At 36.9% G+C, this 23,627-nt stretch overlaps 1 protein-coding gene across 2 annotated transcripts; it reads right to left on the bottom strand.

The window, feature by feature from the left end:
• Positions 1-3,189: 3,189 nt before the first annotated feature.
• Positions 3,190-23,623, bottom strand: THAP5 (THAP domain containing 5). 2 transcript variants are annotated; one of them, XM_020984630.2, is made up of 3 exons: positions 23,336-23,623; positions 16,043-16,235; positions 3,190-15,238 (listed from the first exon to the last, which is right to left on the bottom strand). In XM_020984630.2, the coding sequence occupies exons 1-3, from the start codon at positions 23,413-23,415 to the stop codon at positions 14,306-14,308; spliced, it is 1,206 nt and encodes a 401-aa protein (XP_020840289.1). In that variant the 5' UTR covers positions 23,416-23,623; the 3' UTR covers positions 3,190-14,305. The 2 variants fall into 2 exon arrangements, with proteins under 2 accessions (XP_020840289.1, XP_020840290.1); XM_020984631.2 differs by lacking the exon at positions 23,336-23,623 and adding an exon at positions 23,102-23,271.
• Between the last annotated feature and the right edge of the window lie 4 nt (positions 23,624-23,627).

The raw sequence follows: 23,627 nt of genomic DNA, 5'->3' as shown, positions 1-23,627 counted from the left end.
TAAATTATGTTCATAAATTCCCCCCTTCTCATTAGTATAGACATTCAGGGTTTCAAATTTGCCCCTGAGTATAGCTTTGGCTATATCTCATATGTTTTGTTATAATCATTGATGTTATCTGTTATGTTCTTACAATTTACTTGTTCACCTATCCACAGTTCATAAAAAAAGGTTCCCCAGGGTTCTACATCTTTTAGTCATTGAATCATTTAGTATTAGTTTTACTGCATTGTGGTCTTAAACTGTGCCGTTTTGAAGTTAAGGGTCACCAACAAGCAAAGTCATAATTGTGACACAGCTAAAGGGATGGTCACAAAATTAATTGGGTAAGATAAATGTATTGGAAAACATTGGCCTTGAATATTTAGAGTCTCACTGAGAGAATATACTTATCTTTCTGCTAGGCTTAATTAATTTCTAGGATATCCACTTTCAACTGCTCAATAATAAACTTACAGCATCACTTTTTTATTACTTAGCTTTGTAAGCAACAGAAGGAAAGAAGGATAATAGATATGATAGCTCTCAGACCAAAAAACCCCCATCATAACAAATAAACACTTTCTATGTTCTTAAACTATTCTTAAATTCTTATACTAGTCAGGAAATTTGCCTAGCTTCATGTTCTGCCCAGGAGCTATCACATTGTTAGCAGTAAATAGATATTAATATCAATTCTCATTAGTAGTTTAGTGCTTAGAATAATAATGCTGTCATGCCTTGAATTGCATGTTGCTGTAACTAAATTGCAATCCTAAGTAAATCTTTCTCCTAATGTTGTCTAAACAATTTCAGATTCATACTTTTCTCTGGTTTGCCAGTCCCAAGCAGATATAGTTTTACATTTTATAAATAAAATTAAGGCTTTTTTTCTTAGAAAAACAAAATCATTGAATAATAAAACTAATCATTTCTATAAAACTTCTATTCAAGTCAACAATCATTTATTAAGCTTTGTGCCAAGCACTCTGCTAAGTGCTGGGGATATAAAGAAATGCAAAAGCAGTATCTGCTATCAAGAAGCTCAAAATGTAACACTGCAGATAACTGAAAACATGTGCAAAGAAGATACAACAAGAAAAACTGGAGTTAATCTCTGAGGAAGGCAATAGCATCATGGGAGACTGGGAAAAGCTTCTGGCAGAATACAGGATTTGACTTTTCACAAAAATATTTATTTTTAGTTTTCAACATTCACTTTTATAAAATTTTGAGTTCTAAAATTTCCCCTCTTTCTCCACTCTCCCCACCCCAAAAGAGTATGCAATCTGATATAAGCTATACATGTATGATCATATTAAACATATTTCCACATTAGTCATGTTGTGAAAGAATCAGAACAAAAGGGAAAAACTATGAGAAAGAAAAAACCAAAAAACAACAAAAGAGAAAATAGTATGCTTCAATTTGCATTCTGACTCCAGGGTTCTTTCTCTGGATGTGGATAGCATTTTCCATCATGAGTCTTTTGGAATTGTTAGATCATTGCATTTCTCAGAAGAGTTAAGTCTAACAATGTCAGTCATCACACAATGTGGCTGTCACTGGGTACAGTGTTCTCCTGGTTCTGCTCACTTCACTCAGCATCAGTTCATATAAGTCTTTCCAGGTTTTTCTGAAGTCTGCTTGCTCACCATTTCTTATGGAAAAATAGCATTCCATTACATTCATATACCACAACTTGTTCAGTCATTCCCCAATTGATGGGCATCCCCTCAATTTCCAATTCTTTTCCACCACAAAATGAGCCGCTATAAATATTTTTGTACATGTAGGTCCTTTTCCCATTTTTATGATCTCTTTGGGATATAGACCTAGTAATGGTATTGCTGGAATCAAAGGGCATGCAGTTTTATAGCCCTTTGGGCATAGTTCCAAACTGTTTTCCAGAACGGCTGGATCAGTTCACAACTCCACAACAATGCGTTACTGTTCCAATTTTCCCATACCTCCAACATTTATCATTTTCCTATTTTGTCACATTAGCCAATCTGATAGGTGTCATGTGGTACCTCAGAGTTGTTTTAATTTGCATTTCCCTAGTCAATAGTGATTTAAAGCATTTTTTTCATATGATTATAGATAACTTTAATTTAGAAGATGGGATTTTAGTTGAGACTTGAAGGAAGCTAGGGAACCTAGAAGGTGGAAGTGAGGAGGGAGAAAACTCCAGGCATGAATGATAGACAATAAAAATGCATGGAGATGTTAAGAGTGTCTTATTCAATGAATTGCAAGGCCAGTGTTACTGCACTGTACCTATGTGGAGGAGAGTACAGTCTAAGAATACAGGAAGGGTAAGAGAGGATCTATGTTACATAGGGCTTTAAAAGCTTACTTAATAAAAATCTTCTGAAATTATCTATATAAAATGTATGTGTGTGTATATATATATATATATATATAATATATATGCATACATGTGTGTGTGTGTATAGTCTCCTTGAAATTTACCATCTACAAATAAAACAGAAGTTTTAGGAGGTCCTTGAAACATTCTTTTTTTTTTTTTTTTTGGTGAGGCAATTGGGGTTAAGTGACTTGCCCAGAGTCACACAGCTAGTGAGTGTTATGTGTCTGAGGCCAGATTTGAATTCAGGTCCTCCTGATCCCAGGGCCAGTGCTCTACCCATCGCGCTACCTAGCTGCCCCTATTATTTTATGTTTTAAACAGTTTAATTATCTGTTCCATCATGATAGTGTGATCTTGAGGTCCATGATAATCTTATCCTCAAACATGATATGGGATGCTTGGAAAGAGAAAAGAGGTTGCAGAATCACGTGGCTCTTAATAGCATAGGTTTGGTTTTGGGGGTTTTTTTGTGTATCATTTTCTGGCAATTAAGGTTCTCACCACTTCAATACTTTAAGGAGATTTGATTTCATCAGTGTGGACACTCCTTTTGCCAATGCAAATCAGAAACAACCCTCTTAGTCTTGGGTCAAAAAGAATTCATTACCCTTTGATAATGAGCCTCTCTGAATTTAGCTAAGCTGGTCCTTAACTAGGCCTGAATTTAAAATGTTTCCACTTTGCTCTGCTAGCATACAGATCTAGAACTGGAAAGGCCCTCAGAAGCCATCTAGCATAAACCTCTCATTTTAGAGGATGAGATATCCTAGGATACCTCTAGTGAAGGGGAAAGGTATAATAATTTTATGAATCACATAAAATAAAACACAGAAAAAGGAATGGTCTATTTTTTATTGATGAGTCAGCAACAATGCTGGAACTAGCTTTCTAAATCTAATTTCCACTGTTAACACCATGTTAAAGTTAAATGAAAAAATTCATAAGGATTCTAACCAATTTGAAGGTTAGTGGAATTCAATATTTCACTTAGAGTTACTGATGAAAAGTCTGTAGGTTTTTGTGAATTCTCATTCCTGACATGCAGGCACATATATCTCCCTTTCTCCTGGACCTTGGTCTTTCTGATCACTTAATAACAATAGCAGCTCCAGTAGAATGTAAACTCATCTAAAGGGGTTACTTTAATTTTGTCTTTGAACAATTTGTACCTTGCACATAATTTAGGTACTTAACAAATGTTTATTGAATTGAAATTTAAATAGTACTTAAAAATTTACAAAATACTTTTCCTTATAACAGCCCTGTGCAATAGACAATACAAATACTTTAAACCCCATTTAATAGAAGAGGAAACTGAAGACTCAGGAAGTGAACTGACTAGCCCTAGGTCATACAGCGTCTTGGCTGGGATTTAAACTCAGGTCTTCCCTAATTCCATGTCTAATGCTCTTTTCACTCACTCACATTATCCCTCCAACTGGGGTGAAAAATAGGGAATAAGGAGCTGAGAAGGATAAAAGAGGTAGTCCAGGATAGTGAAAATTAGTACAATATGCCACTGGAGGGCAGAGCCAAGATGGCAGAGAAAATGCACGGACTCACTTGCCTTTCTTCCAAAAACCCTCCAATTTTAAATAATGCAAATAATGCTTCAAAACTAATTCTAGAGCAGCAGAACCCACAAAAGAATGGGGTGAAATCTCCAGCACAAAACAACTTATGAGGTCAGCAGGAAAAGTCTGTTGCGCCAGAGTGGAGCACAGTCCAGTGCAAGCCCTGAACCAGCAAGTAGGCCTTGGGGGCAACTGAATCAGTGGCATGTTTCTGGACCTCTCAGCCCAAAGATAGCTTATCAGAAGGAGAAAACAGGGATGCCTTTGATGGCACTGGTGGGCAGAACTTCGATGCATTGCCCATACCTAGATCTGGGTCGCAGTCCTGGAGAGGAAGAGCACTATTAAATCAGAGCTTGCAGTCGCAGGGAGCTGAGACTCTGGTCACACTTGCAGGGTGGAAAAGTGATTGTGGTCACTCACAGACTAGAGCACAGACCAGGAGAGTAGTAAACACACCTTTCACCAGATCATACCACATTCAAAAATGAAAAACTTACAGGTTGCCAGCATTACCTCTGAAAACAGCTGTGCAAAAAATCTGAAGCCTGGGGCAGTGCCCCCTCCCCTCTGGAAGCAGAGCCCCACTTTAGCATAGAGTTAAAAGTCAAGAAATACGATGGGAAAAATGAGCAAACAGCAGAAAAAGATCTTGACTATATAAAGTTACTGTGGTGACAGGGAAAATCAAAACACACAATTCAGAAAACAAAGTCAAAACTCCTACATCCAAAGCCTCAAAGAAAAATATGAAGTGGTCTTAGGCCATTGAAGGGCTCAAAAAGGATTTTAACAATAAAGAAAGAGAGGCAGATGAAAAATTGGGAAGAGAAATGATAGTGATGCAAGAAAATCATGAAAAAAGAGTCAACATCTTGATAAGGGAGGCACAAAATATATACTGAAGAAAATAACGCCTTAAAAACAGAATAGGCCAAATGGTAAAAGAGGCACAAAAATCTAATGAAGAGAAGAAGGTTTTTTTTTTAAATGGTTAGTTAATTGAATTTTACTGTGTGGTTAACTTTCCAGCAATCACATTAGTTTAAAAACAAACAAACAAATGGTAAATGTAGGACAAGAATGAAGAATCCTTTTTCAGTCTATTGCTGAATCATACTGTTAAAATTATCCAACTCATATATCCACTTAACCTTATAACCATTGTAAGGCCCTTTGTGTTGATAACTTAGCTGCCCTTTGCAAGCATAAGAAGCCACATCATTGTATCTTTCTTTACCATATAGATTCTCTATGGAAGTACTGAGAGCTGCCAAAGCAGTGGTAATTTTCAGTATAGCTTAATCAGAACAAGTGTTCAACTTGTCCTTACTCTTATTCCTGTGAGTTCATTTCACTGCTTTTCTGCTATACTCAAGAAGTTTCTAAGACTTCTTTATCTGCATACCATTCTTTGTAAGACGTTAAATAATTCAGCTTCTTTTCTCTGGAACACTGCTTCCTTATCTCTTCATATTCCATTTGAGGCTTGTATTTGAAAGCCAAATTTTCTATTCAGCTCTGGTCTTTTCATCAAGAACGCTTGAACGTCCTCTATTTCACTAAACGACCATTTTTTCCACTGAAGGATTATACTCAGTTTTGCTGGGTAGGTGATTCTTGGTTGTAATCCTATCTCCTTTGCCCTCCGGAATATTATATTCCATGCCCTACGGTGCTTTAATGTAGAAGCTGCCAAATCTTGTGTTATCCTGATTGTATTTCCACAGTACTTGAATTGTTTCCTTCTGGCAGCTTGTAATATTTTCTCCTTGACCTTGGAACTCTGGGATTTGGCTACAATATTCCTAGGAGTTTTCCTTTGGGTATCTCTTTCAGGAAGAGATCTGTGGATTCTTTCCATTTCTATTTTGCCCTCTGGTTCTAATATATCAGGGCAGTTTTCCTTGCCAATTTCTTGAAAGATGATGTCTAGGCTCTTTTTTTGATCATGGCTTTCAGATAGTCCAATTCTCTCTCTTGGATCTATTTTCCAGGTCAGTTGTTTTTCCAATGAGATATTTCAAATTGTCTTCTATTTTTTCATTCTTTTGGATTTGTTTTACAGTGTCTTGATTTCTCATAAAGTCACTAGCTTCCAATTGCTCTATTCTAATTTTTAAGGAAGTATTTTCTTCAGTAATCTTTTGGACTTCCTTTTCCATTTGGCCAATTTTTCTTTTTAGGGCATTCTTCTCCTCACTGGCTTTTTGGAACTCTTTTGCCATTTGGGTTAGGCTATTTTTTAAGGTGTTATTTTCTTCAGTATTTTTTGGGGTCTCCTTTAGCAAGCTGTTGATTTTTCATGATTTTCTTGCATCACTCTCATTTCTCTTCCCAGTTTTTCCTCTGTTTCCCTTACTTGCTTCTCAAAATACCTTTTGAGTTCTTCCAAGGCCTGGGAATGATTCATATTTTTCTTGGAGGCTTTGAATGTAGGAGGTTTGACTTTGTTGTCTTCTTCTGGTTGTATGTTTAGATCTGCTTTGCCACCAAAGTAAGACAATATAGTCTGACTCTTTTTTTGCTGCTTGCTCATGATCCCAGATAATTACTTCAGTTTTAAACTCTTTGTTAAGGTAAGAATCTGCTTCCAATGTACTGTCCCAAGCTTTGGGGGTTTGTACAGCTGTTTTCAGAGATACTTGTAGGGACCTGTAAATTTTCAGTTCTTGCAAGGTGGTATGATAAGGGGCAAGGTGTTTACTACTTTCCTGGCCTGTGCTCTGATCTATTAGTGACCACAAGAACTCCTTTCTGTCCTGGAACTGTGAGGAGGGTTTTCTCCTCATAGCCACTACAAGCTCCACCATGCCAACACTCCTCCTCACCCCAGTACCGCCACCCAGAACTGTGACCCAGATCCAAGCACAGGCAAAGCAAGAGATTCCCACCTCAGCACTGGCAAAGCGATCCCTGCAGTCCCCCTCTGATCAGCTACTCGATTCCCCCTCAGTCTGCGGGCCGGAAGCTCAGGACGCAGCCACAACTCTGGTGCCACACTCAGTGCTCTGGAACTGGCTTTGAAACCTAGCTCCTCTCTCAGCACTGCAGAAACAGACTTTTCCCACTGACCTTCTAAGTTGTCTTTGGCATGGGTGGGGAATCTAGAATCTGCCACAGCTGCCCATGGAGATTCAGTCCTCTGAGGCCTGCATGCCCACACTGCACTGAGCTCCTATACCTGCCTGGCACGATATATCTTTCTGATCAATCACCCAGGTTGTCTTGGGCTGGAAATTTGCTTCACTCTGTCTTTTTGTGGGTTCTGCTGCTTTAGAATTTGTTTAGAGTCATTTTTTATTGGTATTTGGAGGGGTTTGGGGAGAGCTCAAGGAAGTCACTGCTTTCACTCTAACATCTTGGCTCCACCCCGAGAAGAAAGTTTTGAAAAGCAAGATTGGCCAAATGGAAAAAGACATTCAAAAATTTGCAGAGGAGAAGAACCGCTTAAAAAATAGAATTGGCCAAATGGAAAATGAGGTATAGAAGCACACTGAAGAAAATAATTCCTTAAAAATTAGAACTCAGCAAGTGGAAGCTAATGACTATGCGACATCCAGAAACAGTAAAACAAAATCAAGAGGATGAAAAAAAAGAAGAAAATGTGAACTATCTCATTGTTGCCCGCAACCAGATAGTACACCGAACGGAAAGGTGCAAAATAAACGTGAGACGTGGGCCAGGCCGAGCAGCAGAGACTTACTCAGTTTATTCATCGAAGGGTACAGGATATATAGAGAAAATCTATCCAAACTTCAAAAAGTGCTTCCTGTGAGACACTCCCCAAAACATCTGCTAAGGATATGACAACATACATTTCCTCGTTATCAGAGTTCCTAGATAGAGTTAATTCCAAGGCTTTTTCCTGGTGCGCCTGTATAGAGGAGTGAATATGTAAATCTAAGGTTCAAAGAGTGAGAAGGAATGTCTCAAGAGCCTCCTAGCAGGGGGAGATTTGGAGAGCCCTGGTTCTTAAAAGATTGAGCCCTTTGGGTTTAAGCCTGGGCAAAAGTCAAACTCTGTCCTGGATCTTAAACCCATATCGGACTCTTAAGGCCGACCCTCTACATCTCATTGCAAAAAGAAGTGATCTGGAAAATGGATTCAGGAGAGATAACTTAAGAATTACTAGACTACCTGAAGGTTATGATCAAAAAAAGAGCCTATATACCATTTTTCAAGAAATTATCAAGAAAACTGTGCTGATATTCTAGAACCAGAGGGTAAAATAGAAATTGAAAGAATCTACCAATCATCTCCTGAAAGAGATCCCAAAATTAAAACTCCTAGGAATATTATAGCTAAATGCCAGAGGTCAAGGAGAAAACATTGCAAACAGCCAAAATGGAACAATTAAAATACTGTGGAGCCACAGTAAGGATAACAAAAGATCTAGCAGTTTCTATGTAAAAGGAACAGAAGACATGGAATATGATTTCTGGAGGGCAAAAGAGCTGTTGTTGTTTGTCCTTCATTCTTGAAGAGGACCATACATCAGGGAGGTGATGCCATAACATGCAAGTGAATTGGATTTAAGTGAGGGAGGGTTATGCAAAATCACTAGCCTCACTTTGTCCTCCAGAGCCATTTGGGTCCAGTGGCAAGATAAAGATCAGAACTGGAGATGGCCCTGGATGCAGTGGGAGACCTTGGCCTTTTTTGGCTAAGGTCTTTAACAGGTCTCAGTTTGAGGCAACACCCATTCAGTGATTCAGGCTAAAGAACTAGGATTACAACCAAGAATCACCTACCCAGCAAAACTGAGTATAATCCTTCAGGGGGAAAAATGGATAGTCAATGAAATAGAGAACTTTCAAGCATTCCTGATGAAAAGACCAGAGCTGAATTGAAAATTTGACTTTCAAATACAAGACTCAACAGGAGCATAAAAACGTAAACAGGAAAGAGAAATCATAAGGGATTCAATAAGGTTATACTCTTTACATTCCCACATATAAAAATGATACTTTATAACTCCCAAAAATTTTCTCATCAGGGCTGTTAGAAGGTATACACGGAGATAGAGGGCATAGGTATGAGTTGAATGTCTAAAAAATAAAATTAAGGGGTAAGAAAGAGGAATGCACTGGGAGAAGGGGAAAGGGAGAGGTAGAATGGGGTAAATTATCTGACATAAAAAGAGAACCAATGAGATTTTACAGTGGAGGGAAAGATGGAGGAGTTGGGAGGGAGTCTGTAAACTTTACCTTCATTGAAATTGATTCAAAGAGGGAATAATTCACACACTCAGTTGGGCACAGAAATCTATCTTATCATACAGGAAAGAAGGAGGGAAAAGAAATAAGAAAAGGGGAGGGGTGGCACTGATAGAAGGGAGAGTGAACTGGGGAAGGTAAAAGTCAGAAGCAAAACACTTTTGAGAATGAACAGGGTGAAGAGAAAGTAGGATAAACAGGGGAAGGAAAATACATAGTAATTTTAACTGTGAAAAAAATTTTTTACAGCAAGTTTCTCTGATAAAGACCTCATTTCTCAAATAAATAGAGAATTGAGTCAAATTTATAGAAATAATAGCCATTTCTCAATTGAAAAATGGTCAAAGGATACGAACAGGCAGTTTTCAGATGAAGTAATCAAAGGTGTAGTCATATAAAAATGCTAGGTTACTACTGATTAAGAAATGTAAATTAAAACAACTCTGAACTACTGTCCCATACCCATCAGATTAGCTAATATTACAGAAAAGGAAAATGACAAATTGAAACACTAACAGACTACTGGTGAAGTTGTATACTGATTCATCTGTTCTGTAGAGCAACTTGGAACTATGCCCAAAGGGCTATAAAACCAGGCATACCTTTGACACAGCAATACTACTACTAGGTCTACATCCCAGAGATCAAAAAAAAAAGAAAAGAAAAAAAAGGAAAGCGACTTACATGTACAAGAATATTTATAACAGCTCTTTTTGTGGTGGCACAGAGTTAGAAATTGAGGGGACGCCCATCAATTAGGGAATGGCAGAACAAGCTGCTGTATATGATTGCGGTGGGATACTATTGTGCTATAAAAAATGAGGAGCAAGATGTTCTCAGAAAAATCTGGAAAAACTTACATGAATGGATGCAAAGTAAAATGATCAGAACCAGAACATTTTATACAGTAACAGCAATATTGTAGGATGATCAACTGTGAATGACTTAGCTATTCTCGGCAATACCATGATCCAAGATAATTCTGAAGGACTTATGATGAAAAATGCTATCCATCTCCTTCTTTCACAACATGACTAATACGGAAATGTTGCCCATGAATGTTTATGAATAGCCTGTTATCCAATTGCTTGCCTTCTCAATGTGGAGGGGAGAGAAGGGGACAGGAGGCAGGGATGAGAGGGAAGGCAGGAGAGAATTTGGGAACTCAAAAAATTTTAAAGGCCAAATGTTGAAAATTGTTTTTACATGTAACTGGGGGAAAAGTAAAATATTAAATAGAAAAACAAAAAAGAAAATCTTGAGAAGGAATATGGGACAACAGAGTATATCCTATATCCTCTGGGCATGTGACAAGCTTCACATCTTTGTGGAAAGGTGAATGCCTGTAAGGCCAATTGAGAAGAGTTAGTAAGATACCCACAGAAATGCAAAATAGGTTGTATGACTTTTTTTTTTTTTTTAAGGCCATTGGGGTAAAGTGACTTGTCCAGGGTCACACAGTGAGTGTCAAGTGTTTGGTCTGAGGCTGGATTTGAACTCAGGTCTTCCTGACTTCAGGGCTGGTGCTCTATCTACTGCATCACCCAGCCCCTGTGACTTTTTCAAAAAGGTGAATATACAATATGAACAAACACACCTGAAATAGGCATAATAATACTTTGAGCTAGGGGAGGTATGAGTGGTAACCATCCTCGTTTTCTTTTATTGGAGGCATCACATGATTGGAAATGAGACATCTGGAAGGAATGAGGGAAAATAGAACAATCTATTCAGATGAAGGAAAGAAAAAAAGGATTAGAAAAAAAATCAGGGGTTAGCCAGGGAAACAGAAAAATGAAACGAAGTGTTATTGGCTCTGAAAGACAGACGAATCAGAGAGTAAAATTAAGGAGCTGGTTTGGTTCAGATTCTTCAAGGATAATGACTCAGGAATATTCAATAAAGAGTTTTCTTTTAGTCTGTCTAGCTTAATTTAGTATGCCAGGAAGGTAATCGGTGCCTTAGGGAAGACACTATCAAGTAAAAACTAGTGGGCAAATGATTAGAATTTTGTTCTCTTGATCACCTGAGATGTGTGGAAAGGACGTAGGAGGAAAGAGAAGCCCAACATTTCAATAATAGGCCCATTTTAAGTTTAAAATTCCAAAACTCTGAGATAACAGACAATAATATTCTTAATTGTGTCTCATGCATACTTTGTTGTGTAATAATCACAACTGGTAACTTATAGAGGAGATCACAATAAAAAAAAAAACAAAAAAACCAAAAACCAGGAAACATTTTTTGGGGAAGATGAAGAATGCTCTTCTTTACTCTACAAGTTCTACCTAATATAGATTTAGAAATCCAAAATGCATTAAAATTTTCAGAATTGCTTTACAAAATTTATTTTTTCTGTCACAAATGTATTAGAGTTATTACATCTGTATTTCCTAATATTTAACATTTCAACTAAAAGACAATCCTGTATAAAAATCCATATTTTAAATTCAATAAGAAACATATAAGTTTTACACGAGTTACAAACCTTTGATCTATGAACCTAACATATATATGGCAGGTTGTATGCTGTCTCCCTTCTCTCCCAGCCATTATAGCCAACAAGGCTGTCAAAGGCCAGCAGTGGCACTCTGTGGTAAGTATGGGAGATTGTCTGATTTCCCTTCCCCCAACTCAGGAAGACCTAAGTTATAAACATGTTACATTTCTTCCCATCTGGCTTTTGCCATGAACAATTTGACCTCAGGCAAATTTTATTCCACATATAGATCTTTTTTTCACTCTAGCTCCTTATCTCTTTTCTATTTACCTCTGGAAAACTTTTTTATCTCCTTTTATAAGCTAAGAATGATCTCAATTGTAGCTGATGAGTTGAAGAGAAAAATTAATCATCATATCATTGCCACCAACCTATATAACTCTTGTAATACAGTCTATAGACTCCATCTACTTCCCTCTCTTTTCCTACTTAAATTTGTTTATTTTTCAAGCATGAGCACTCAAGATAAATAAAAATTAGTTTATCATTCTTTTTTGTTTTAATGAGTAGAATTTTTATTTTTTTCTTTAGTACAAATGTGCAGTCTTGTACTTCTGTTTAAATAAGATTTTATCAGCAAGCCTGGGAACCTTGTAACACTATTTCTTTTAAAAATGGCTTCTAATAATATCCAAACAACCAAATTATAAATCAACTTTTGGAACACAGCCTGCTTGCAGATGAGGATTTCCTGTGCTACTAAGACAAACACACAAAAGGGAAAACAAAAGCCAAGGATAATACCTAATAGTCCCAAGTTCTTTTTAGGTAATATTTCTATTTAACCAAACTTATTTCTGAAAACAAAAACAACAACAACCCCCCCCAATAATCTATCCCTCTGCATAAACAATTAATTATAGTCTATCTTGACTAAAATTGAGAACTGCTAACTTTGTAACATTACTTGGTTATGATTGCAGGGAAAAAAAATCATGCTCTCATTTTCATCCAGCACAGCAAGATGTTTCATATTCCACTAAGTTTTAAATGAAAGGGAACAGCATTAATACACCACCTTTTAAAAAAAAATCTTTTTTAGTTACTGACATTCTCAGTAGATATCATATTTTAAAATTCAGATTAGCTTTCTCTATATCACTCCACACAATTCCAGGCCACCTTCATTTACTGTCAATTGGTAAATATTTAAGACAATGTAAAATTTTAACACCAGCCTAAGAAAAAGATAACTAAGAAATTATCTGTTGGAAAATGATAATAGAATTTATGGGGCTAGAGGGGACAAAAGTAATTATTTGCCTTCCAAAATAAAATATACTATACTTCCTACTGTTATGGATAGTCCTTCATTAACATTTATCAATCAAGGTGACTACTAATTTCAGAGTACATCAACTATTTTTCAAGTTTTCAGTTATTTCTTTCAAGTCACTACATTCTTTAGTTTTTTCTGCTAATTTTCTCATGCTATCTAAAAGCAATTTTTATTTGTATGATTCTTTCCTTTCAATTTCATTTCCTAATGTATTTTATCAATTTCTTTAAAATTTCTTGATTACAAGCTAAACACAACAAATCAAAATGCAGATGAGTGGGAATGATGTTCATTATTATACTGATATTCCCAGAAACAAAAACATTTTTTGGAATACCCAACACACAAGTAATTTTAAAAAAGCCAATAATACTCATTAAGGAATACTGTGGAATGAGTATTATGAAAATTGTGTTTTAGAATTTTTTCCATTTATTAATTTATCCCTTGTATTTATGAAGTATAAGGATACAGCTCGTATTCTTTTATAAAGCTCCTAGAAGACTACTGTAATGGCCAACCACACAAGATATATTTATAACTCAAGAAGTAATCCTTAAAGTTTAAGAGAATCTCGTCCTAAGAACACAATTGGGCAGTGCCCAGTTTACAATGCAGTTCAAATGAAAACAAAAACAATCCTGGGGCACACTTTATTATAGAAGTGAATTGCAGTTGAAAGGTCAAACCACACAGGAATTTTTATAGAACTGAATACTTAGGCTATCCAGACAACATAAGCAATAACTATGATCAAGACACGTCATAAAATGTCTTTGAAATAGATCTCTGTTTATAATGCTCTTAAGTAGGGAAAGGTCTCACAGAAACAGAATTTTAGAGCTGACAAGATCTCCTGATCTAATTCCCTTATTTTACTGATGAAATACCTAAAACAGGTGTGATTTTCCCAACTTTACACAGCTAGCCAATAGAAAACTGTGTGACATCACAGGTTTACTCACTCCCATCTTCTCACTTTCTTTAGGATTCAGCCATATTTTACAATCAATTCATTATTACATAAATTACCATAAGATGTGCCCCTCCACTATGTTAACATCAATATGGAGTAATAGGATAAAACGACAGCATTTGTCACAAGTGCTTCCTTGGGCTAAAAATACAAATATTTAAATTTTTTTTTCTAGTTTCGCTCCCTATGCTTCTTAGCTAATCACTTTAAAGGGCAATTTCCTAATTCTGGATTTTGTGAAAACAAGAGGCCTTCTATGACATTGTATTCTATGACATTGTATTTTCATAAATGTCATTAAGAATATGAGATTCATGCTGGAAAATAGATCACTTTGTAAACAACCCAGGGATAATCAAAGAGTTTGTAATAATCTTATATAAAATCATGGCTTCTAAAAAGTTTTATTCTATCATAGTAACTTCAAATGTTGTGAAACAGTTTTCTACAATCTTGAGTTTTTCTTCAGATAGCAAGTTTTCTTGTTTTAGCTGTCCTATAAGAGTTTCTAGAGATTTGAGTCTTCCTAGAGTTTGCTGCTCTTGTAGTTCAAGAAGGGTTATCTTTGAATGTAGTTTAGTAACTTTTTGCCAAAGAAGTTCCCTGTTAATATCTTGCCTGCAATAAGAATGCTCAGTTTGTAGTACTTCAATTCCATAGTCTGTGTCGTCGTATAAGGAATCTTCAACATCTACATCTTCTACATCTATGCTCTCTTGTTCTGTTGGCATGACTGAACTGGTGGATGGCTTAGAGCTTTCAGCAGGCACTAGAATGGTAATAACTGATTCTTCGTCTGTGTTCAGCTCTTCAATTGTCTGAGTAATTGTACTTAGTAAGACAGTATTTTCCTGTGTTGACACAGAAATATCTGTGATATCTGGATTACAGAGATGGTCTATAGCTGTTTCAACTACATTACTGGGTTCCACAGAGAGTTGCACATGCTCTGGATTTGAGACATTCAAAGTAGCAGCTGTAGTATTTACGAGGTTCTCAAGAGATGTATGATAGCTACTAACTTCTATATCCTGGACAACTGCGCTTTCTAAAACAGGTTTTGGCTTTTCAATACATTGTGGAATGGAAGAATTTATAGTTAATGTGCCATTATGTGGATTTTCCATACTAGCAACTGGTAGCTTATCCTTTTGTAGTGGTTCACACAAAGAAGATGAATAAAGTAAATTTGTACTTTCATCAAATTTTTCTGCGCTTACTATATTTTTCTTTGGTTCCATTTGTGCAGATAATTCTTCTGACTTTACCATTAAGCATATTTCTTTCTCATCTTCTGCTTTTTTTTTCTGAGGCTTATTTTTTGCATGGTCTTTTTCCTAGAAAACAGTATTTTCAAACTCAGCAAGTTCATTTTTCAAAGTTTATTGAACTAAACAATAAACACTGCTTATTTTATGAAAAATAACATCAAAAAGTACATTGTCAAAGAAAAATTTATCAACACTTAAAAATATTCTACTAAATACCTAGTGACTTAGTTAATATTTGAAATGTTCAAGATATTTTAAAAAATTTTCATGTATGGAAAAGAACAGATAAATATAGTAAACTACTTAAATCTAGAAGTGCAAGTTAAATATTACTTTAAAATCCTCTGATTGTCTTTGGAATAAACTAACTTAGGCAAACATCAGGAATCATCAGGCAAGTAGTTAATAATGGAATCTCATTCACTTTTAGTGTTATCCTTAGGGCTAAATCTCCTTAAATTATTTGAGCTGTTGAATTTCTGCATGAATTAAAAAAAATGTATTGTCATCATAAAGGAAAAAAAGATGCTTTCTATATATATGTACACGCTTTAGAAAACTCATCCTTTTTTGGGTGGGATATTACTATGAAATATACTTTTCTTAATGCCAACCTTTGTGCCATAGTTTAAATGAAAAGTATTATAATTAAATGAAAAACAACAGCAACAAATACATTATCCCCGCATTTCTTAGGTGAGGTATTTATTTTGTAAAAATTAGTATTTTTCTTTTACTAATTTTGTCTCCACACTTCATCACAAGATATGTAGGATTACCTATAAGGTAAGTAAACAATAATCTTACTCCTCCTTCTCTGACAACCTCAGCCACCTTTTCAATTCCTCCCAAAGAAAGAGAAAATATTACCTGACTGTCCTCAGGTAAAGAAAAAATTGTTGGTACAGCAGTTTGTTTTAAATATCGAATGCCCCATCTGATGTCAAGAGAGTCAGGAGTAAAATGGTCACTGCACAGGAACTGGTATTTACTGGGAACCCACGTGTCACGTTTCATATTCCGCAACCATTTTTCAAGTCTCTCTTTGTCATGGAGAGGAAACCTGGAATTGAAGAGAAAAAGCATGGATTCTAAACTCAGATGATCTGCATTCAAATCCTACTTCTAACTCATACCATGTATGTGACCTTGGGCAAGTCACTTAATTTTCTTGGGCCTCAGATTCCTCATCTATAAAATGAGGGAGCTACTATGATCCTTTTATTAGCAACAGGAAAAACTATGTTTCACCAGTTTTGCCACATTCTATGCGCTCACAAAAAAACCTCATGGGTGGAAAATGCTAGGATTGACTGTGAAAAACCATACATCTTTTTTTGAATTTCATTATAAATTTCAGATTTCAATTAACCTTTTGAAAATGCTTGTCAAAGCTACTGTTAAATATAAACACATATGCATATACATATATACATGTATACATATACACACATATATGCATATACATGCACAAACGTGTATATATGAACATATATAAAGGCAGGTGCAAATACATCTCTCTCACACACACATACATACAAACACAAGTTCTAAAGGAGATTAGTTTGATACAGGTCAAGATTTATTTTAGAAAAGTAAACACATGGCACCAGGTTTTGATACTTTTTGGTATAAAAGCAAAGTAAATTATTTAGAAAAGACTTTTAAAAAGATAGTTCCTGAACATCTGGTACTTGTTATTAGCACGCTTTTATCATGTACAGTATGTTTTATCAGCTGAATTTAGCTTGTGATAAATTCTGAGAGGAAACATATTACTACCACTTTTAAAGTTTCAAATTTTAACAACTGTTAAATATATTTTTCATCACAACATCCTAAGTTCTTATTATTGTGATAATGTTCATAAAATATAGAGCCCCTAAGACAAATGTTACAGAGGTGTCTATTTATGAACATTCACAAAATGATCTTCTGCTGCCACCCCTTTAAGATGGCATAATCTTGCAAGGTAGCTCTGATTGCTACAGCTAGGAAAGACTGATATCCCGAAAGAACCTCTCCCTTTGGGATATCACTATCTATATAGCTTTCCTCACTTAGTACTCTCATTCTACTTTATCCTGGCTTCCTACCTCCAGTTAAACAAGCTATTTGACTTTTCATTCCCAGTCTAGCTCAAACTCTCAGAATTCCCATCCTTTCTCCCACTCAACAAAATCTCTGGGAGGCTTTCCTTATCATCAGAGCATCCTTTCCCCTAAGTGTAGGCCTATTGAGAGTCAGGCTCATGGTAATGAGAGCTCTTGACACTAGAACCTAATCCCTTCCTTACACAACATTGTTTCCACAGCCAAAATCTGTTATCAGTTATTACATTTTAAAAGTGAATAAGGATTTCGTGAAGACTTTTTCTGTAAACTTAGTATAACTTTAGCTAGGAAGTACGAGACATCTGCCAAAGATTTCTTGTAGAATGCATATACTTAAATATTTATTGAACGAATGAATTTCTCTAAAGCCCTAGGTTGGATCAACTTAAGTAACAGCTTATCTTATTAAACTGGACCATTTGCCTCAGATAACTCCTAAAAAAGCAACAAATATATCCTTAATGAATCACTATACCAAATAAGAGACCATTAGAAGCAAAAAAAGTATCTTTATTACTAAGTTTTAAGAGTAATGTACAGGTGTATTTAATGTGCACACAGGTATATAAAATTAGATGATGAGAGTTACATTTATTTTCTTACTAGCACCAAACTTTAGGAACTGGATTTGCTGTTGCTAATCTGATAGCCACATTTTGGCTATCTTAACTTGAGACAACTATTACTACATGTGAATTTGCCTAGATGCAGAGTTTGCACCGAAAATAGGGAAACTGTGCACTGAACAATCTGTTCCTAAATCAATACCTACCTTTATTCTCTGCTTTGAAATAGCTACTGTCATGCCAGTAGAAAAGGGTTAAATTAAAGAAACCAACTGTTTGTCACTGTTTGAATGGATGGGGGAAGAGTATATGGTCAGAATTCATGTCCACCTTTGGTCTATCTCTTTCCTTATGGTAAACAGCCTCATCCTCTTGGCTTCCTGATTCTGTCAATGGCACCATTATTTACCAAGTTATGAATGCTTGAAACTTTTCCCTCTCCCATACCTGTCACAGACAATCAGTTGCAAAGAACTCTTTATTCCAACTCTGAAATTTCTTAGATATCCTCCTTTCTGTTTCCACTACCACCAGAGATGGACATAAGACTTTACTGCCCATTACCATCTTACTACAGTATCTTCCTTACTGGTCTCCTGCCAATATACCAATCATACTGATGCCAAATAGATTTGATCATGTTTTTTCTGGGCTCAAAATGCTGTGCTGGTTAATTACTACCCGAATACCATGTAATCCAAATTCTTTATGCATGGTGCAGTGAAAAGAGCACTGGATTTGGATTCAGAGGCCCAGAATTTAAATCACATCTCTCCCATTTACTATACCTATAAGATCTTGGATTAATCACTTAACCACTCTGGACCTCAGTATTAATTTGTAAATTGACGGTATTAGCCTAGGTGTCTTTTCCCACCTGTGTCTTTGCCTATACCTTTCTTCATGCTTGGAAATATATTTCCTACCATCTTTGCTGGAAATCTTACCTAATTTTCAAGATCCTGTTCAAATTTTACCTCTTCCAAGAAACCTCTAATTCCCTGATTATTCTTCAACTCACTCTCAGTCAGAAATGACATTTCTTTTCTTGGACCATGCTTTGAACCAAATCCCATATGCTTATATTCTATTGTATTATAGCTGTTTATATATCAGGTGGCTCCTCTTTTGAGACTGCTTCATGATGGCACAGGCCACCTCTTATTTAATGTTTGCATTTCTTCCCTACTCTCTAACCCTAGCTACCTAGTACAATGCTCAGGACATAGTAGATGATTAATAGAATTAAGATGGGAGTTGTTGGACTGTTGGGTCCCTCAAAGCAACTCCAGTATTGCAAGGGAGATAGCAGTTAGTGAGTTGGGCCTAGAGTTTCTTTGAAACATGTGCTTAAATGCAATAACTGAAACTTGAAAGTAATCCTAAAAGAAAAGCGAACTTTCACTTATTTGCAACTCTTCTTCCTGGGTTACCAAAGGCCTTGCTGGTAATATGTGGTTCATATGTAAGAGTTTGAATGGACCTCAGTCTTATTTAGTCCAACTCTCTCACTTCACAAATTAAGCAAATAAGAGTAAGTGGTTCACTAATACTAATTCGCTGTTCTTTCCTCTGCACCACAGTCCCTTTAACCAGCACTTTTTGACCATTTAGGGCATTAGTAAAGGATGGAAAAAACTGGGGATCCCTAGAGTGTTTTTATCATTGAAAAAAATGTTAATGTTCTTGAACAAACCAGGAGTGAGAATCTCTGGGATTACTAAACATAGCAATTTGTTTCTAGAACTCTATGAAGAAAGCATGTCATGACTAGTGGAGATGAGTGACAGTCACATGCCTAGAATTGAGAAGGCTGACTTAGGTTAATAGCTAAGTGAAAATATACCTTTACGATTTTGCTCCATGATTCCAACGTTTACTAACCAATTTATTGATTAGGTTTCCAGATATCATGATACTTTGAATGAGCTTGCCTTGACCAATGCATATTTTTAGGTCTTTTGTGATAGACGTAATTCACACACTAAATTAATAAACTGACATCCTGATAATAAATCTGTCTTCTGTTGAGTTTAGAGCAATGCAATCCAATTTTCCTATGGTCTAATTACCCTGGACGATTACTTAATGCTTGCTGAATTGAATAAACTGAATATTGAGTTTCTGGGCTTTTAAAGCTGAAGTTTAGAAAGAACTAGGGCTTACCCCTTCTTTACTATACAACCACTGCAATGAATTCATGCAATTTACATGGTATGTTTACAATTATCAAGGCATGTCCTATGATTGGAGCTACAGTGACCCATCCTGGATTATGTGTAAAACACTATACTAAAGAAAAACCCATCTTGAAATAAATGATTCAGTTGTGTCTGATTCTTGACCCCATTTGTGGTTTTCTTTGCAAAGATACTAGAGTGGTTTGCCATTTTCTTCTTCAGCTCATTTGACAAATGAGGAACCTGAGGCAAACAGAATTAAGTGACTTGTCCTGGGTTACATAGCTAGTAAGTGTCTGAGGCTGGATCTGACCTCAGGAAGGTAAGTTGCCAGACCCCTCACTCTATCCACTGTGCCACCTAGATGCATCATCTTGAAATATACCACATATAAGTAACCTAACATCTACGTAATATATTCCCAACTACAGCTTCCCAATCAGTGATTCCTAATCTTTCAGGACAGCTGACAGCTTATTTCCATGTGATTCAGTGGCTTCCTTGTTCCTAAAAGTTATATATAACTATATTTAACTTTAAAATAAAATGAACTTAAATAATTTCCTTTGGAATGTTTTAGGTTTGAAGGGAGGATGGGAATAACTTTCTAAGTACTCTGGAGATAACAGGGGTTGGGCTATTCTAGAATCAGTCTCTGGCTAATAGCAACAATTACTATACGCCATACATATTATAAAGTTTATACTATAACAATAACAAAAAAGATGCACCTGTCTTGCAAGCACCTAAATGATTTGCAAATATTGCTATTTATGTGTAAAACATATATAAAGAAAGAAGTAGGATTGATCCTTAATTTACCAACACTTAAAAACTAAAATGGCAGTGATGGTGATATGATTAGGAATCAAAGTTGTCTACATTCACTGACATTTACATACTGCTTTAGGATTTGAAAATCATTGGATATCAATTTTATCTCATTCGATGCTTGCAATAACAGTATGAGATAAATTCTACAATTGTTTTTTCCCATTTTACAACTAAGGAAGCTGAAGATCTGAGAGGTTGTGACTTGATAAAGACACAAAGCTAGAAAATGCTTGAGGCAGGAATCAAACCCTATTATTTCTGACTCTAAGGCCAATGCTCTAATAACAATGCTACATACTTATCTGACAATGTCACCCCCCTACTAAATTAACTCCAGTGCTCCCTATCACCTCCAGGATCAGATCAAATACAAAATCCTCTGGCATTCATAATCTGACCTCCCATCTATCTTTCCAATCTTCTTTCACCTTATACTCTTCCACCAACATCCCCATCTTCCAAGTGCTCCACAGACACTGGCCTCCTTGCTTTTCCAGACATTCCATCAGCAGATTCCAGGCATTTTCACCAGCTTTCTCCTATGCCTTCCATATTCTCCTTTCTCATCTCTGCTTCTTGGCTTCCTTCAAGTCCTAGCTAAAATCCCACTTTCTACAGGAAGCTTTTCCAGATTCCCCTTAATTTCAGTGCCTTCCCTTCTGTTTATTATTTCAACTTTATCCTGTATAAAGCTTGCTTGTTCATAGTTGTTTGCATGTTGTCTCCCCATTAGACAGCAAGTTCCCAGAGAGCAGGGACTCTTTTTGCCTTTCTTTTTATCTCCAGTGCTTAGTACAGTACCAGCCATACAGTAGGTGCTAATAAATGTTTACTGGCTGACTGGCAGACTAAACTGTGTCTTTCATCCTATAACTTTATTTCATTCTATCGCCAGAATACAAAGGAAATAGCAACCAAAGTCTACAAGCACTGGAGAGTGAAAAGCAAAGTGAGGTTAAATAATCAACTAAAAACTTCATTAAAGAATAAATCATGTATCTTTTCAATGTTCTAATTTTTTCTCAAATACATGTTATACTCCGAACTGGGGCCAAATGCTATCAATAGCATGGTATCTTAAATGATGTACATTAAATTTTGATAGCATATTTAAGATTAATGGTAAAATAATTTATATTTTGTGGTATGTACAATTCTTTAAAGCAGTACTGGATTAAATAAGGTTATGATAGTGAGATCAAAGTTAAAGACGAGTTCAGAATTACAACAGATCTGATGACACCATTTCCCTGTTTCAACGCAAAGAAAGTATCAAGGGTTCTTCATCTGCAACGTAATCGGCAATCCTGAGCTTGACCCTACTCTTTTACATTTCTAGAAAAAAGGCTTGAGAAAAAAGTAAACAAATAACACCTCTACATTGCTTTCTCTTATGCCTCTTAATGTTGTTCCTGAGCCCAAAAATTACATGTAAAAACGTAGAAATTATCTGTATGGAAAAATCTTTGGAAATTTTAAGGTTATAAGACCTGTGAGAATATTAGTATTAATCTGATCTCCTTAGCGGGTGTCCTCAAGTACAATTTGGATCACTAAAGTCCACACTGTTGATATTTACCGCTACTAGTTTCTACTATATTCAACAATTAAGCCTCAAATAGCTAATTAAAACAAAGAAAGGCAACTAGCTACAGTATTTAACAGTCAAATTTGCTCTGCGGCTTCACTGAGCTCCCAAAGCATAATGTGTTTACATCAAATGTAGTCCTGGGAGCCATACCAAGAGGAACACGATGTACGATCCTCCTAGAGATAAAGGCTACGACACTTTATATTTTTTGATACAAGTCAAGTTTTTAGTTTGACAATATTCCACCAGTCTCATCATGGAACAGAAGGGGAAAAGCTATGGACTGGGAGCCTCAAGACGTTCCACAACTTGCAGGGATGGTAGCCTTTACCTGGCTTCTATCCCGTGCCTCAGTTTCCTCATCTACATTAGGGAACCTCCTACAGTTCCTGCCCGGGTAGCTTCACAGCTATTATGTTGTGTGGATGAAATGAGATACGTCAAAGCGCTCTGTAAATGGTAATGCGCTTGGACACATTTGATTGGAGACCTTCTTACTCGCGGGATGGGGGTGGGGGAGGGTTATCCTAGGCTCCGCAAGGCCAGTCTGAGAGCAAAGAAGGGGAAGCGCGTTCTTTAGGCGGGGGTGGGGTGGGGGTGGGAAAGGGGCAGCTTGAAAGTGACGCTCCTCAAAAGCCTCTTACAGCCCGGTTGCAACAGCCCCGCGAGGCTGCCGTCAGTCGCTCCTTCGGCTGGGGACCAAAACGCAATCAAGCCACTAGGTTTCATCAGGTACCAAAAGAGAAGGCCAGAAGGGAGGAGAGAGAGAAGAGCGAGCGCACGAGAGACCGAACGCCAACACCAGCCTCAGGCGCCGGCGCCCTCCCCCAGGAAGGCGGAGGAGATTGGAAGGCGCTTGTTTCAGGGGGACAACTTACGGGTAGAAACTCAGTTTCCGGTCTTTATTGTTTCGTCCTCGGCGGTTCTTACAGCTAAACGCGGCGCAATAACGGGGCATTGCTCCCGTCAAGCCGCGTAGGGGCTAAAGGGGAAGAGGAGTACGAGAGACGCAAGACAACCGCGCCGCTAGCAGCGACTGGCAGGCCGAGGCCGAGAGCTGATCCGTGAGGGTGACCGGGCCCGCCTCAGAGCTGCGAGACCTTCCCTGGCGCGAACGAGGAGCCTACTGCGCCGGCTCGGAGGCTGATGGGAGTGGGAGGGGAAGGAGGG

Source organism: Phascolarctos cinereus, unplaced genomic scaffold (assembly GCF_003287225.1).
Source record: "Phascolarctos cinereus isolate Bilbo 61053 unplaced genomic scaffold, phaCin_HiC Scaffold_1;HRSCAF=81, whole genome shotgun sequence".
NCBI classification, from domain to species: domain Eukaryota; kingdom Metazoa; phylum Chordata; class Mammalia; order Diprotodontia; family Phascolarctidae; genus Phascolarctos; species Phascolarctos cinereus.
Note: the sequence above shows the minus strand (reverse complement) of the source record. Positions and strands in the feature narration are given on the sequence as shown.